Source organism: Chiloscyllium plagiosum, unplaced genomic scaffold, assembly GCF_037043375.1.
Source record: "Chiloscyllium plagiosum isolate Xiang-an unplaced genomic scaffold, Cpla_swu_hap1 HiC_scaffold_15, whole genome shotgun sequence".
Classification (NCBI taxonomy): domain Eukaryota; kingdom Metazoa; phylum Chordata; class Chondrichthyes; order Orectolobiformes; family Hemiscylliidae; genus Chiloscyllium; species Chiloscyllium plagiosum.
In genome coordinates this window covers 24,231,136-24,247,718 of record NW_028270153.1, presented here as the reverse complement: position 1 = coordinate 24,247,718, position 16,583 = coordinate 24,231,136, and the positions used below count along the sequence as shown (strand labels likewise).

General features: G+C 40.1%; 1 protein-coding gene across 2 annotated transcripts in view; it reads left to right on the top strand.

Moving 5' to 3' along the window:
- Nucleotides 1-459: 459 nt before the first annotated feature.
- rpn2 (ribophorin II) overlaps nucleotides 460-16,583 on the top strand; it is a 53,585-nt gene continuing 37,461 nt past the window's right edge. The window contains exons 1-4 of one of the 2 annotated variants that reach the window (XM_043710598.2): nucleotides 460-608; nucleotides 11,700-11,887; nucleotides 14,394-14,489; nucleotides 15,232-15,407. In XM_043710598.2, the coding sequence (XP_043566533.1) occupies nucleotides 596-608; nucleotides 11,700-11,887; nucleotides 14,394-14,489; nucleotides 15,232-15,407 (473 nt within the window). In that variant the 5' untranslated portion in view covers nucleotides 460-595. The remainder of the gene's footprint in view (nucleotides 609-11,699; nucleotides 11,888-14,393; nucleotides 14,490-15,231; nucleotides 15,408-16,583) is intronic. The other variant, XM_043710601.2, reaches the window with a different exon arrangement.

Sequence of the window (16,583 nt, the reverse complement as noted above, 5' to 3'; positions counted from 1 at the left end):
CCAACATTAACACCTTATGATCTTAGAATCCATTAGAAATGAAAATTGGAACTTCCTTCCAAATTCCTTCCTGATCAATGAATGGATTGATACATGAGAGAACCCACGTGACCGTTGTCGGTCACGTGACACCTGGATGATTGACGGATCGCGGCAACCAATCGGCTCCCAACACATCCGCATCTCCGCTTGCTCGGTCAGACAATTCCCTGAAAAATAGACATTGGACAAAGACAATTTGTGCATCAGGAGCAATTCTGAAATCGACCACCTCTTTCAATTCAACACATAAAATAAAATGGATTAATTACAGGAGGAGGGGAGGAGTCCTTCTGTACCTTCGACTCCCCGACGGAAACAGGGAGCTATTTGTGATACGGGTTTACTAAATTGGTGAAAAATACTCTAAAGACGATTAACATCTTCACTTCAAACGGTTGCAATGTTTGTATCCGTGCCCCTTCTTCTCCAGCTTCCCCCCTCCTGAAGTGGATGAGTCCGCTGCCCCGGAAGCGGATGTGCGGTGGATTTGACCTCTCTCCGGGTGGGTGACCTCCTCGTTGTCGTATCCCCCGGTCCCTGAGACGCCGCGACAATGGGAGCAGCAGGTAACCCGGGGGGGAGAGAGAGAGAGAGGGGGGGTATCAGGGCGGCGGGGGAAGAGCCTCCTCCTCCTCCTGCAGCCGAGAGCCGGGGTGGCGGCGCGGAGACACACCGAGGGAGATCAGACACTCAGTGAGGACGTGGCTCCCTCTCAGCCGCCCCCTTTTCGTCTCTGGGGGAAGAGCCGATCGGCCCCTGGGCAGCGCTGGTGCTGGTCAGGGAGGTTCCCCAACACCGACACTTCACAGTTAGATTAGATTCCCTACAGTGTGGAAACAGGCCCTTTGGCCCAACCAGTCCACACCGACCGTCCGAAGAGTAACCCACCCAGACCCCACTTCCCTCTGACTAATGCACCTAACACTACGGGCAATTTAGCACGGCCAGTTCACCTGACCTGCACATCTTTGGATTGTGGGAAGAAACCGGAGCACCCGGAGGGGGGGACACAAGGAGAATGTACAAACTCCACACAGGCAGTCACCCGAATCGAACCTGGGTCCCTGGTGCTGTGAGGCAGCAGTACTAACCACTGAGCCACCATGCTGTACTCAGGCAGGTGCAAGAGTGAGGTGTTGGTTGTGGTTCAGCCCCTGGATGGTGGTCCTCGACCTTGCCATTCCCTTTCCCTTTCCAAACTGTAAATCGCTCTGCTCCTTAAACGTAGGAGAAAGTGAGGACTGCAGATGTTGGAGAGTCAGAGTCGAAAAGCGTGGCGCTGGAAAAGCAACAGCAGGTCAGGCAGCATCTGGGGAGCAGGAAAGTTGACTTTTCTGGCAAAGGGGAATGTCTGAACTGTCGGACTCTCCTGCTTCTAAGAGATGCTGCCTTCCCTGCTGTGCTTTTCCAGCTCCACACTTTTTGACTCTGTTCCTTAAACCTCCCCAGCGGACACTTGGTCCTTCAGTTTTCTTCTGTTGTCCTCACTCACTAAATCCCATTGTTTTGTGACATAGTGGTGGTGTCAGGAGGTTTGGGTACAAGTACCACATGCCCTTGAGGTGTGTTGTTAAGTGGCTGAGCAAGTAATTTTTTTTAATAATTGGAAAATTTGAAAGCTCAGTTGGTTGGACAGCTGGTTTGCAATGCAAACTGACATTGACAGCACGAGTTCTATTCCCATATAGGCTGAGGTTACCAACTTTGCCTGAGGTATGACGACCCTCAGGTTAAACTCACCACCAATCATCTCACTAATGAGAGAACAACACCTATGGTCTGCTGAGCTTTCATCATGCCTAACTGTCCCATCAGTCTCTTGAAATCTATTCAAGTTTAGCTCTCTCTTCCCAGCCAACTTACATTTTCGACTACTTAGAGCACCAAAATCATGATGGTCAAAGTTACATCATGGCCTGTTGTATTAATTCCTCTTTTCTGGCCTTGGGAATGAAGGATCACGTCGTGTTCCATTTTGAATGCTCTTTTTGTGGCCAGCACAACTGTAATCCCTTCTCACCAGGTGCTCTCAGGCACTCTATAAGTGTGTGAAAAATGCTCCAAACTTTTATTTCTCATCTTTATCTTGCAAGCCACTAGTATTATCCATAACATTACTATGGCTCAGGTTGTAAGTTTGCTCGGTGAGCTGGTAGATTTGTTCTCAGATGTTTCATCACCATGCTAGGTCACATCATCAGTGAATCTCTGATGAAGTACTAGTGTTCTGTCCCTTTTGCTGTTTATCTGTCATGGTCTGTTGTGGTGGGTGATCTGACCTCTGGCTCCTATTCTGAGAGGTTGGTAAATGGTGTCCAAATCGATACATTTATTAATGGGGTTCCTGTTTGAATGCCAACCCTCTAGGAATTTTATGTGTGTCTTTTTTGTTTAGCCTGTCCCAGGATGGATGTATAGTCCCAGTCAAACTGGTGTTCCTCTTCATCTGTGTGTATGGATACTAGTGATAGTTGGTCATGTCTTTTGGTGGCTAGGTGATGCTCATGTATCCTGGTGGCTAGTTTCCTGCCTGTCTGCCCAGTGTAATGTTTGCTGCAGGGTATTTTGTGTATGATGTTTGTTCTGCCGGTTGTTGGTTCGGCATCCTTTAAATTCATCAGGAGCTATTTCAGTGTGGTGGTGGATTTGTGGGCTACCATGATACCTAGGTCCAGAGTAGTCTGGACAGCATCTCTGAGATGTCTTTAATGTTTGGCAGGATAGCTAGAGTTTCTGGGCATGTTGTCGTCTTCTTTATGTCTTGTGTAGGAATCGGTGGACTCTGCTTATTGGGTACCCATTGTTCCTGAATACATTGTGCAGGTGTTTTTCGTCGGCCTCTCTTAATTCCTGGGTGCTGCAGTGTGTTGTGGCTCATTAAAGTTTAAACTCTAGCCACCCTGCCACACATAAAGACATCTCGGAGATGAAGACCAGACTACTCTGGCTCTAGGCATCATGGTAGCAACAACCAGCAGAACTAATGTCATATGCAAAATACCCTGCAGGGACTGCAACAATCATTACATTGTGTAAATGGGCAGGAAACTAGCCACCAGGATACATGAGCACCGACTAGCTGCCAAAAGACATGACCAACTATCATTAGTATCCGTACACAAGATAAAGAGGAACTCTAGTTCGACCGGAACAATGCATCCAGTTTTGAGAAGAAAATAGAAAGCAGAAATCACCAGCAGTGCTTCGCCCAGAGGCCCACTGAAGATGTTACCCAATAGGGTGACGAAATGTCTGGAAATGAACCTTCCAGCTCAGCGAGCAAACCTACATCCACAATACATCCATCCTGGGGCAGGCTAAACAAAGGCACACACAGGAGTTCCTCGAGACTGACATTCAAACTGGAACTCCGTTAACAAACATATTGATTTGGACCCCATTTACTCTCAGAATAAGAGCCGGAAGTAATATCACCCATCACAACAGACCAAGACAGCTAAATAGCAAGAGGGACAGAACACCAGTGCTTCATCAGAGGCTCACTGATGATGTTACCTAGCATGGTGACGAAACATCTGAGAACAAGTCTACCAGCTCAGCGAGCAATCTTCTCCAAAATCACATTACAACAGTTCTGCACCATTGTGCATGACTGTTGACATTAAGTCATAGAAGAGCCAGAATAGAGAGCAATGCCAGAGTTAAAATCTATGCAATTTATCATGTGGTTCTATTTTTGCTTTATGATGCTCAACCCAATGGTTGACAGTTTTAATAGATCCTGAAACAAATTTCAGATTTCATTCATCTATTAATAAAACAACTATTTTCCATCCTATGGAATGCCTGTCTCTATTCCTACATGTACCATCATCTAGCTTTAATATATCAACACTTGAATATACCAGGCACTCTGTTTATAAACATTCTCGAAGAGGGATTGGTCAAAGTACAGCCTATGTACGAGCCTTGAATGGTATCCTGTAATTCTAGCATCTGCATCTGGCCTAGCACCCTGAAGATACAGTCAAGTTTCAGACAGATAGTGATGCAAAATGCTGATAGTTTGCATTTGATCCCTTTCCCTAGCCACAAACTACATCCCTCTCCCTGGCAACTGTCAAATTGAACTCAGTTGTTTAGAACTTTGCTATCATATTTGAACTTCCCATCACATTCATGCTGCCATTAAGACTGCCTACATCTCAAGGGAAATGGAGACATGTTCTGACTCTCTTCCGGGCGCAGTTCATCTGTAAAAGGTCTTATCCATATCTTTGATTCCTTTAGACACCTGGCCAGCCACCATTTTTGTACTCTTCATGAACTTGAAATTATCCAAAACTGTGCCCATGTATAACCTCATAGCAAGTCTATTCTCGTATTATCCCTCTACTCACTGACCTATTTTTGGCTTCAGGTTAAGCAACAATTCAATTTTAAAATCTTCATATTTGTCTTCAAATCTCATGGCTTTGACCTTCCCTGTCTCTGTAATCTATTTCAGTTCGTCAATCCTCCAAGCTATAAGTAGTCTAAATCTGGCCTCTTGAGAGTTCCTGATTTTAATCATTTTACTATAGGCACTTAGATGCTATGCTCTGAAATTCCTTTTGTACACCTCAATGTCATGCCCCCCCACCCCATTCCTCCTTTGAAGTTCATAAAATCTAACTTTTTGATGAGCCGTTAGTACTTTGATAGATGAACAGCTTGTGCTCAAAACGTCGACTCCACTGCGCCTCAGAAGCTGCCTGACTAGCTGTGTTTTTCCAGCACTGCACCTTTTGACTCAGATCTCTAGCATCTGCAGTCCACACTTTCTCCATTAGTACTTTACACTAATGCCGCCTTATGTAGACTGTCAATGTTGCTTATAACATTTCTAAAGCACATTGTGGTGCTTTATGTTAAAGGGGTAAGAAATTTTGCAGAAATGGGCAGCTCACTGGTTAGCTCTGCTACCTCACAGCACCAAAGTCCCAGGTTCGAATCCAGCCTCTGGTGACTGTGTGGAGTTTGCACATTCTCCCCGTGTCTGCGTGGGTTTCCTCCCACAGTCACAAAGATGTACAGGTCAGATGCATTGGCCATGCTAAATTGCCCATAGTGTTAGGTGCATTAGTCAGAGGAAAATGGGTCTGGGTGGGTTTCTATTCGGAGGGTCGGTGTGGATTTGTTGGGCCAAAGGGCCTGTTTCCACACTAGGGAATCTAATCTAATCTAATCATGTGTGCTATTTTGAATGATAATGGAATAATATGGATCTCTGTTCCAACCTCCTAATATTTACAGCAAAATGCTGAAGTTACAATTTTATTATGAGTTTTTGTTTCAGGTGTGCTGCCTTGCAAGGTTAATATTTTCTTTCCACATGGTATTTCACATCAAAATGTTTGAATCCTTCACATTGGACTTCATGTTTTGAAGTGTATTGATGTATCAGCATGGTATCAGTTTCAGTGGTTATGAGAAGAATTCAGTTTGTTAATAATATTAGTTTGATGGGGAATATTGGCCAGAATACCAGGTGAACTCTTTGCTTTTCCTTTGAATGGTGCATTGGAATGTTTTTAACTGAGCTACCTGGTGAAGAAGCACTTAAATTGGTTCCTTTAACAATGCAATACGTTCTTTACTACACTGGAGTGTTTGCTCGTGTCAATGGTTTGTGCGACACCTCTGCAGTTGGATGCACTTCATTTCTGAAGGACAATGTAAATTTCTAAACAAAAGCAGAGAATATTTGAAGCAAAAACAAAGTAACAATACTGGGGGTATTGTCTGGCATGAATCTTGGGCTTATTGTTGACCAAAGATAAACTAGAACAGGTGCAGCAGTAGTGGTTTTGAGAGCAATTTAGAAATTGTGAATTTGTGGTGAGCAGTTCAACATGCATCCTGTGGATAGTGCACCAGTAACTTCCCAAATGGTTTCCATCTCTCACCCCATTTAGAGGCTTGAAATTGTCTTAACCTCTTGATGTGAATTGAGAGACTGGGTCTGGGGCAATGAATAAGACGTGAGAGAGTGAAAGGATTGGAGATGGGACTCTATAGTGGTCATTGCCTTCGAGCTTGCAACTTTGCTTGGGGTCCGGACTCTCACTTCTTGAAGTCCTGTCGTACACACTGTTGCCATTCTGTACAGGTGGTCAGAGGAGTGTGTCTTTAAGATGATGTGCGGAAGCTAACCATCTCTTCTCAATCTTAAAACAGCAGTGGCATTGCTAGATTCTCCCTTGTGCATTTGTTGACCAGAACTGAACTAGAATAGCCATATAGGTAAGGGTTATGACAGCAATATAGAAGTTGTGAATTTGAGATGAGCAACTCCTGTCTCCCTAATCCCCCTCCTCCAACTACAGGACCATAAAAGAATACTCTCAGCTTGTCTGCTGAATCCAACTCAAACAACACTCAACTCAGCACCATCCCTGACAGAGTAGCCAAGTTGATTGGCACCTCAAGCATCACTTTAAAATTCACCCCCTCCACTACATGCACATAGCGGCAACAGTGTGTTCTATAGGGATTCCCAAAGTGGACGTGGAGACTCCAAAGTGAGTCGCAAGATAGTATTTGCAAAGCCACACTTCTTTGAATTTTACCTGTGTTTAGCTGAGCTGTATTTAGGAATTGCATTATTCTGTGTCTTTACATCCAGTATTGATGATCTTTGCTGATTTTTTTTTTTTAACATACTAATAGTTTTCTAATATTATTTTTGCCTAAGCTACGTACAATGCCAACTAACTTTGAGTTGCTGGTAGATTTGGACAAGGTTTTCTGTGTTCTGTGGTTTCCTGCCTACTGTCCTTGTCCATGCTTGAAAAATGGTGTGTCTTAATCTATATTGAGAGAAATGTCTGGTCCTTACTTAAGTAATTTAAAGAAAATATTGAATAGTTGAAGCTTCAGCACCAGTCCATGTGAAATGCCACTTATTAGTTCTGCCTATTAACCCATTTTTTTGTTGCCCTGCAGTCAGCCAATTTCCTAACTTCCCAATTCCTAATTTCCTTCCAAAACGTTAACAAACATTCTTTTATGAGGAACTTCATTCAGTGGCTTGAGGAAATCCATGCAAATAATATCTATAGATGCTTGCTTGTGTGCATTCCTTCAGTCACCCTTATCAAATGAAAGTTCTACCAAACATTCACCAGATTGCTTACAAGTCTGATGGCACTGTGTCTTTTCAAGGTGACTCTTTCCGTAATTATACACTTATCAATTTTCACTTTCTTGGGAATAGAAGATAAAGGATCGGACACAGAAAACAATATTGTGTAATAGTAGCCAATGAGTGGCAGTGTGTATAGCATTTATCCAGTCGAATATTCCTAAACACTATTTGAATAGTGACTGAAAATGAGGTATTTTCTGTTTATTCACAGATACTTTGCTCTTTAATTTTCAATTTCACAATCTTAAAAACATGGAATGTATGAACCAGGAGTAGGCCATTTAGCCCTTTGAACATGTTCCACCATTCAATACGATAATGGCTGACCATCCAAGTCGGTAACCTGTTACTGCTTTTGCCCATTCTCTTTGGTCCCTAAAGCCCTAACTATACCTAACCTCTTGGATATAAATATTTCTTTTACACTGATAAAATTAGAATGCCAATACATACTCAGGTTTTTAAGACCAAAAGTTGAGTCGCAAGTAGGGTATTGACTTTTACAGAAGTATTACTTGAATGAGTTGAAATCCATGCAGATTAGAGGGATAACTGTTATCTTAAAGCATGAAAAATATTGTCTAATTACAAGTCAGCTATGCCATGCTTTTAAGCAGTAGTAGCTATAGTCTAGTTTTCTTCAGTGTGATGAGGGCAAAATTGCATTCAGTCATCCTATTTACAGTTTATGCCTACAGATAAATATTCAATTCAGTCTTAAATTTACAATAGTTGTGGTGCCATCGTCTCCCATCAGCCTCTTAGCTGAGCAGAATAGCTCGATTAGCGACTGTTCTCTTAATCTTCCCACAAAAAGCTTGCCAAAATACTTTACTTTCAAATAGTAATAAATTGTAGTCTGAATCACAATAGCAGAAGATAATCTGAAAAAATATTTTTGTTTTCAGTTGTATTAACAAAATGTTAGCCTCCGTTGATACTTTAGTTTCTGTGCACTAATTTTTTTAAACTAAAACTGCATACAAATTTATTCATTGTTATCATCATCACTTTATTTGGGAAAATTTGTAAATGTTGGTCTTCTGTCAATGCATAAAATTGTTTCCCTTCATAAATCTGAAAAACCGTTCAAGGCTGGTTTTTGCTTTTTTCTTTGCTTGTTTCAGGGCAAAGATTCAAAGAGGTTCTTAAGCTAAGAATCCATTCTGTCAAATTTCATTGACATCGTTTGCAGTTGAGTTTAGCATTGTGCATCAGCCTAAGCTGTGTACAGTTGCTTGCAATTTCTAACATTCTTCTCTGATATCTTGAATTCTCTAACTGCTGCACAGTTATTTATCGGCAAACGCAATGACTTGAATTTTGAATTGGATTGTGTTTCTGTTGTTCCTCCCATATTATCAGATGATATGCATTTGTCAGGAGTATCTCTTCAGTGGAACCAGAGAGGGAAATAATAAGAGTTGCGGAAAAGTACATAATTCAAGAGAGCTGGTAGATATGACCATGATTTCAAGCGATTAAAATGACTAATGGTAACAGAAAGCTAATCAGAACTTTGGTTGATTTAGAGGGTGGGATTGAAGGAGAAGCAATTTCAGACCTTGAAACTATTTGTGGTACAATATCTGATGTCTTACTAGCATCCTGTGTCGAAATGGATATATAATCGTTGATATTTTTTATGTCAACTCCGTATGATATGTGAAGCATGGTACCAGAAAACATTGTAATTAAAGTATAGGTAATCTAATGACTATAATATCAGGGATTTGAAATTGTCGCAATTTCTACTGAAACAAAAAAAATTAATAATCACATCATTCCATCCCTCAGAAACTGTCACAGATGTGTGCTGGCACAGAAGGAGGCAATTTGACCTATCGTATCTGCTCAGGTTGTCTAAACGTGCATCGTGACTTAGTGCTATTTTCCTGCTTTTTCTCCATGTTCTTGATCATTGCTTCTATTTAAATGATTATCTAATGCCCTCTTCAATGTCTCAGTTGAACCTGCATTCACCACAATTTCAGGCATTCCACATGGTATTTACTCACTGTGTGAAAAAGGTTTGTGCACTTTCCATTAGCTTATTTTGCAAGTCACTTTAATTCTCAGTTATGATCCTTTTTACACACAGGAACAGTTTCTCCCTACCTTCTGTATCCAGGCTTACGTGGTCTTTAAACTTCTTTCAGATCTACTCTGCTTGGCTGCCTTCCTTCCAATTTTCCCTTATAACTCAACTGTCATCCCTGGAACCATTCTTGTAAATCTTTTCCACATCATTCCACTAGCCTTGTTCCTAGAACTATACGCAACACTGTAGCTGAGGTCCAACAGGCATCTTATACAAGTTCCGAATCGACTCCTTACTCCTGTGCTTTATGCCCCTCTTCATAAAGATCAGGATACTGTATGCTTTATTAGCTGCTCACTCCACTTGTCCTACCACCTTTAATAGTTTGTACATATATAAGCGCAGGTCCCTCTGTTCTTGCACTCACTTTAGAATTATATCCCTTATTTTATATTGTCTGTCCATATTTTCCCTTTACACAAAATTTTGACCTTTACACAAAATACAGCACTTTACTCTTTGCACCAAGCTACCCACTCCATCAATTTGACTGTATTGTTTTGAAGTTCTACACTGTCGTCACAGTTTATAAATGTTTCAAAGTTTTGTATAGTCGTTAATATGAGGAAAAGCAAAAGTCCCAATACTGGGGAACACTACTTGCAAACCTTCCTTCAACCTGTAAAATGACCATTGACCATTGCTCTTTCTTTCCTATCACTCGGCCAATTTTGTAACTACATTGCAACTGTTTCTTTTGTTTCATGAGCAATAACTTACAAGTCTGCTGTGTAGCGCTTCTCAAATACCTTCTGGAAATCCATGTGTACCACATCAACATCATTATCCTAATCAACCACTTTTATGGCATTTTTTTTTAAATGTCCAAGTTAATTAAACGTGACATTTCCTTTTAGAAATCCATGCTAGATTTTCATAAACGGGCCATCTTTTTATCATCTGACTACCAAGAGATTTTGAGAGATTCCCATTAACCTATTCAGCAATGTTATTACACACTTCTGGAGCACGTAGGACTTGAACTTGGATCTCCATAGGTATCCAAACCATCTTTTTCCACGTGACTACTGGTTCTATCTTAAGTAATTGTTTCCAGATGCTTCCCCCTCATTGAAGTCAAATTGGCTGTCTTAAATGCTGGACTTATTGTAATAGCCTCTTTTTTTTTTTGAACAATGGTGTGATTGGAAAACTAAACAATCTTGTGACGCATGTGTTGAGTGTAATGAAGATTGTAAGATTATGGCCAGTGCCTAGTTACGAGGATCAATGTTTATATGAAATACAAGAAAGATAAAGGAAATTTTGACCTTTACACAAAATTGACTATTATGTAGATGTTAAGGTTAGTGTAAATATGTACAGTATTTTAATTGTAAGTATGAGTGTTTAATGTGTTACTGGTGTCTAGACATAGGATCTGTCATTCTAGTGCACTGACTTGGATGCAATCCTCCCTGATGTCATAGTGAAAACTGATGCATAGCTCTCTAAATAAACTTGATTTGAATTGACTAAATAATATCAAGTAATTGAATATTTTTATAATTTGTTCGTGAGATATGGGTGCTTGCTGGCTTACATTCTCCAGGACAAAAAAAGACTAATATATGATGTAGGGGCACTTATGATGCTATTAGGAACAGAACCTAGAGATTAGGGTTGATGAGTTTAATTGCTTCTTTCTGGATTGCCTGCAGACATACTGAAGTTCAAATTGTGTACAATTCTTTTCAAATCTGTTAATTTTTTTCAAATCTTGCTGGCATACAGATAATGTACAGGGTGCAAGAAATTTCAAATTTAGCTTCTTGTCAATAAGTTGCAGAAGGTTGCACAGTGGTTAGCACTGCTGCCTCACAGCGCCAGAGACCCGGGTTCAATTCTCGCCTCAGGCAACTATCTGTGTGGAGTTTGCACGTTCTCCCCGTGTCTGGGTGCTCCAGTTTCGTTCCAAAGTTGTGCAGGTTAGGCGAATTGGCCATGCTAAATTGCCTGTACTGTTGGGCAAAGGGGTAAATGTAGGGGAATGGGTCTGGGTGAGTTGCTCTTCGGAGGGTCGGTGTGGACTTGTTGGGCCGAAGGGCCTGTTTCCACACTAAGTAATCTAATCTAATCTAAACTGGCCCTCACAACCGCAAATTTCTCTTTTTGTCCAGTTTCACTGTTCAGTTTTTTTTAAACTCCTGTCATAAATAGAACACTGAGCAGAACTGAGAGATCTTCAGTTGTCAAAAGAATATTTGTCTTCTGGTTTTTTTTTTGCTGCTGGTGAATGATGTCCACATCAGTCAATTCTGTAAATTCAGGGAAGCCCAGGATATATCTATACAATGTGTTGTTTTTATTGTATGATACTCAGTTGTTGTTAATGTGCTTCAAGATAATGAATATTACAGATGAAAAAAAAAGTTATGTTATCTGTGTTTTTTTCTTATGTTTCAGGTACAGGGACTCTGTTTACCTTGGCTTTGTTAGCCATTGCACAGGCCGTCACTGTTAAGCACTATTTGTCAGATTCTGATATTGAAAGATTAGCACAAACTTTAAAACAGCCTTATTCTAATTTGGAGAATGCCTATTACACCATAGTTGGTTTGCAAAAGCTTGGGGATCAAGTACCAGATGAACAGGTAAGTAGTAATAAAAGGGAATGTATAACCTAATTCAGTTTCACTAGCACGCAATTTATATTTATGCAGTATCTTTCAACATTGTAAATTATCCAAGCCATTGCACAAGAGCATAATAAAATGGTTTGACACTGAACCATATAATGAGACACACACTCAGATGTCCATAGGCTTCATCAAGGAGGTAGATTTAAACAACTATCTTCGAGGGAAAGTGGGACAGAAATGTTTAATATAGAAATTCGAGTTTAAATCCGAAAGTACTTGAAGAGGCAGCTACTAATGGTGAAGTATATAAAACTGAGGTTGCTCGGGGCGGCCAGAATGAGATGTGTACACGTGTCTCTGAGGGTTATGGGCTGAAGGAGATTAATATAAGGGAGGAATGAGGCCGTGAGCTTGTGAATAAACATGAACATTTTGAAATCAATACTTTCGTTGACCAGAAGCCAATGCGGATCAAACATAGGATGAAGTTATGTCTAGAGGTAACAAAGGCATAATGAGAGTTTCAGCACTATTGAGGTGAGGTGAGTAAAGTTGGACAGTGTTACAGTGATGTCAGTAGGTAGGTTAGTTGGCATGACAATGTGTTTGGACATTCCTCTGTGGTCAAATATGAACCAATGTAGCAAACAAACTGGTTTAGCCTCAGGCAGAGGGAGCAATGCAATGGTAATTTGAGAACATAATTACAAGTGGCGATTATTATCAATGGCTTTGGTCTTCCATATATTTATTTGAAGGAAATCTTTGTTCATCCAGTTCTGGATGTTAAATCAGCAGTCTGATTCTTTAGCAATAACAGAGCAGGTGCCTCCTCTTGTAATCTTTGGGTTGTCTTTGAATTATCTCGACCCTTCTCTGTGGATGTGGTTACACCATCTGCAGGTGTGATATCAGCTTTCATGTAAAGACTGATTGCATCCACCTACTTTATCCCTATAGAAACCCTAAATGCTTCCATCATCTTGTCTTGCAATTATTGGATGTGTGTATTCTCCCTTTCCCTCTATTTATTTTTATTCATATGTGTTTTCTGTACATTTTACCTGTATGGATAAAGTTGATGCATTTAGTCAGATGATAAATGGAGATGTGGTGTGATATTTTGGAACACCAGCGTTATGTTTTGAGTTACAATTCCCAGTTTAAAAGTCATAATAGGTGACCTGTTGTACCCAAGAACTAACCAGTAGGTCTAGTGTGTTCATTACAGAATATGCAGCTAGATAAGATATTCTGAAGTTAGCCATTTTCCATCATTGTCCATTGATTTTGAGTATGCCTATTCTGCCCTGTTGCTGCTCCTAACATTGAAGGCTAGGAAACAGATGTCTTATTTTTAAAGAAATAGAGGGATAACGTTTTCTCTAGAGTCATAGGTGTTATTAACAAAGCATTTATTACCTATCCAAGGGGCCACCTTTTGAACCAATCTATGCAGTGAAGATACTCTCATGGTGATGTTGACTGGAGAGTTTTCAGATTTTTGACCAAATGACCATGAAAGAATAAAAATGTGTTCAAGTTGGGAGTATGTGTAGCTTAGAAGTAATGGCACTTCCATGTGCCTGTTGTCCTTGTTCTTCTATGTTGCAGGTTTTGTCAGCTCCAAGTAATGGTGGCAAGCCAACCCAAGTTACGCCGCAAACACTTAGAAAATCTCTTAAAATGAATTGTTGAATTCACATTTTTCTACCACTAGGTGGCTATTGCAGAATCATAACAGGGAAATTTGTCCAACAGTTGGAAAATGAAGTATTGCAGATTCTCTTAGGAATAGGTCATTCAGCCCTTCGAACCTGTTCCACCATTCATTAAGATCATGACTGATCTGTGGTCTAGCTTGTCTTTGACTTAAATCCCTTAACACCTTCACTTAACAAAAATTTATTTATCTCAGATTTAAAATTAACAACTGATCCAGCATCCACTGCTATTCATGGAAGAGACTTCTAAACATCTACCTCTCTTGAGTGTAGATGTGCTTCAAAATATTGTTTGATCCAATATGTTAAGGATTTTCCCATCCTTTAAATGTAGTGCCAAATGATGAGGAGAAATAAGGAAGGTGCCAAAGGTAATGAGAGTTTAAAAGCTTGCTTACATAATCTGTATTTAAGGAAAACTGATTGGCTTCAAGAATAGAACATCTTTTGTGAGGCCGTAAGGAATTTTGCCGATCTAGTACCTTTAACAAATTTGACAAAGTTATGTAAAAGTAGAGGTTTGTAGTTTGTCCATGATTACATTTTAATAATTTGGTTTTGTTTTCTTATCAATGTGAAGATTAGTCTTGGAAATTAGTCAGTTATTTGTTTTGCTGCATTACACTCAGCAGAATAGTTCTGGAACAACCGTTTGGAACCACAGTGAATGGATTATTCCATCAGTTTGTTAAAAAAAGTGCATACGCAATTAACACAATTTTTTGTTGTTTCTTGAATAGAAATAATTGTATAACTAGCGGAAGGTGATTTCTGGATCTCTTCTTTTCAATCAGGTCGCTTGCAACTTTTTGAAATCGCAAGTAGACTCCAGAAATGTTGACTCCCTTTTCTACGCTGCTGAAGCGAGTCAAGCCCTCTCGAATTGTGAAGTAAGTTATGCAGAAAATAACTTACAATGAATTGTTTTATTTTGCTATTATGCTTTGAAAAACATATTGAAATGTCGACTCCCCTTCTCCTCTACTGCTTGACATACTGTGCTTTTTCCAGCTCCACTCTTTATCCATGCTCTGCCCCACTCCTGTGGACCCAAGCAAAGTACAGGTTGCAAAACCTCTTTCCACAATTGATTTCTGTCATGAAATGGTCATGTTTTACTGAAGGGCCTGTATGAAAGCACAGAAGTGGTAGTAATACAGGAAATCTGATGTTTTAAATAGCATTTGTACAAACATGTTTTAAGCGCTTATACAAGTTTGATTAGCTGTATGTATCTGCAAGATTTAATAGTACGTGATAGAAGCTTCATGATACTAATGCTGCCAGCTTTATATTGAGCTACCTCCATGATATTTCTGTAGCAATAGAATGTTAGTACAACTCTGTCCAGCATGGACTATTGTCATATACAGTAGTGTAGTGAAAAGGATGTCACAGTATTCTCTTGTTTAGGACAGCGCTTCAATAGTATTTTTATGTTGAAGTGCAGTCCACAATCTAAAATGCAGCTCGTTTATTTCATAGATGTGTGCATCTGTCCTGTTGAGCTGTGGAAAACAATGGTGTTCTATGAGAACTGACAAGTGTAAGAGGTTACAACTATGAATGACAGTGCGACAAGTAGGAACGGCAATTAGCAGCTGCTTACTTTTGTCTCAAATGCATTCACAGATTAAAGTCAGCAATGAAACTCGAGATCTTTTGTTGGCAGCTGTGAGCGATGATTCTTCAGTTACCCAGATTTACCATGCAGTTGGAGCTTTGAGTAATCTTGCTCTTCCTGTGGCATCTCGGGATGTTCTTGCAGCTCTTTCTGCTCACCTATCTAAAGATGATGGATCTTTGGGGTAAGGCTTTCCTTTTATTTCAGTTATTGGTGAGCTCTAGAAATTTTTCGTAATTGATTAATTTGAAATCTTTGTGTAAATCAGTGCTTTTACGAATCAGTTCTCAGAAATCATACTAGTATGTGATCAAGAGTCCGTATGTTTTTAACTACATTGAAATAAGCTACATATGTGCACGTTTTTAAAAAAAACAACAATGTTCTTAATACCTAGGTAACCTTAGAGTCACATCAGAGGTTTTGCTCAGTATGACTGTAATGAAGGTGAAATGTGAACTTGAAGGTATAGAGAGACAGAGGTCTGTAGCCCTGACCCCAGGCAATTGAATTCCTGAAGCCTAGGCAATTCAGCTGTAATTGTGCTTTTTTTAATCCCTGGTTTGTCCTGGAAGTGGGTTATTAAATACTGTTGTCTTATTGGTCAATAGTCCAAAATTAGATCAGTGAGGTCTGTATTGAAATAAATGTAGCTGAATAAAAATACATCGATTTAAACTTTATATACATCTCCTAACACCCAGTGGTGTATAAAGATGATGTTGGACATTCCTGTTCTTTTGCATCAGACTAAGCCCCCTCAAAATACATTAAGATAACAGAGACCCTAACTTTTTTTCTTATTTTATATTATGGAAACAGGCCCTTCGGTCCAACAAGTCCATACTGACCCTTCCAAGAGTAACTCACCCAGACCCATTCCCCTGCCTTATTTACCCTGACTAATGCACCAAACCCACACATCCTGAACACTATATAGGCAATTTTGGTGTGTACAAGTCACCTAACCTGCACATCTTTGGACTGTGGGAAGAAACTGGAGCACCCGCAGCAAACCCACGCAGACACTGGGAGAATGTGCAAACTCCACACAGACAGTCACCCAAGGCTGAAATCGAACTTAGGTCCCTGGTGCTGTGAGGCAGCAGTGCTAGCCACTGAGCCACCATGCTGCCTTAAATGTTAATGTGCATTCCAGATGCAATTAGATTAGTCAAACTAGTTGACTTTAAGCAAATCGCACTTTGTATTTTAACTGTAGTGTAAAAATAGTCAAAAGAAAAGAATTGACTTAACTGTTACTCTATGAAAATGCTTAACAAAATAGTATGTTGACTAATTAACTGTTCCAGTGCAGTAACATCCCATTAACGCACCCTTGGCAAAAGCAAATTCAATA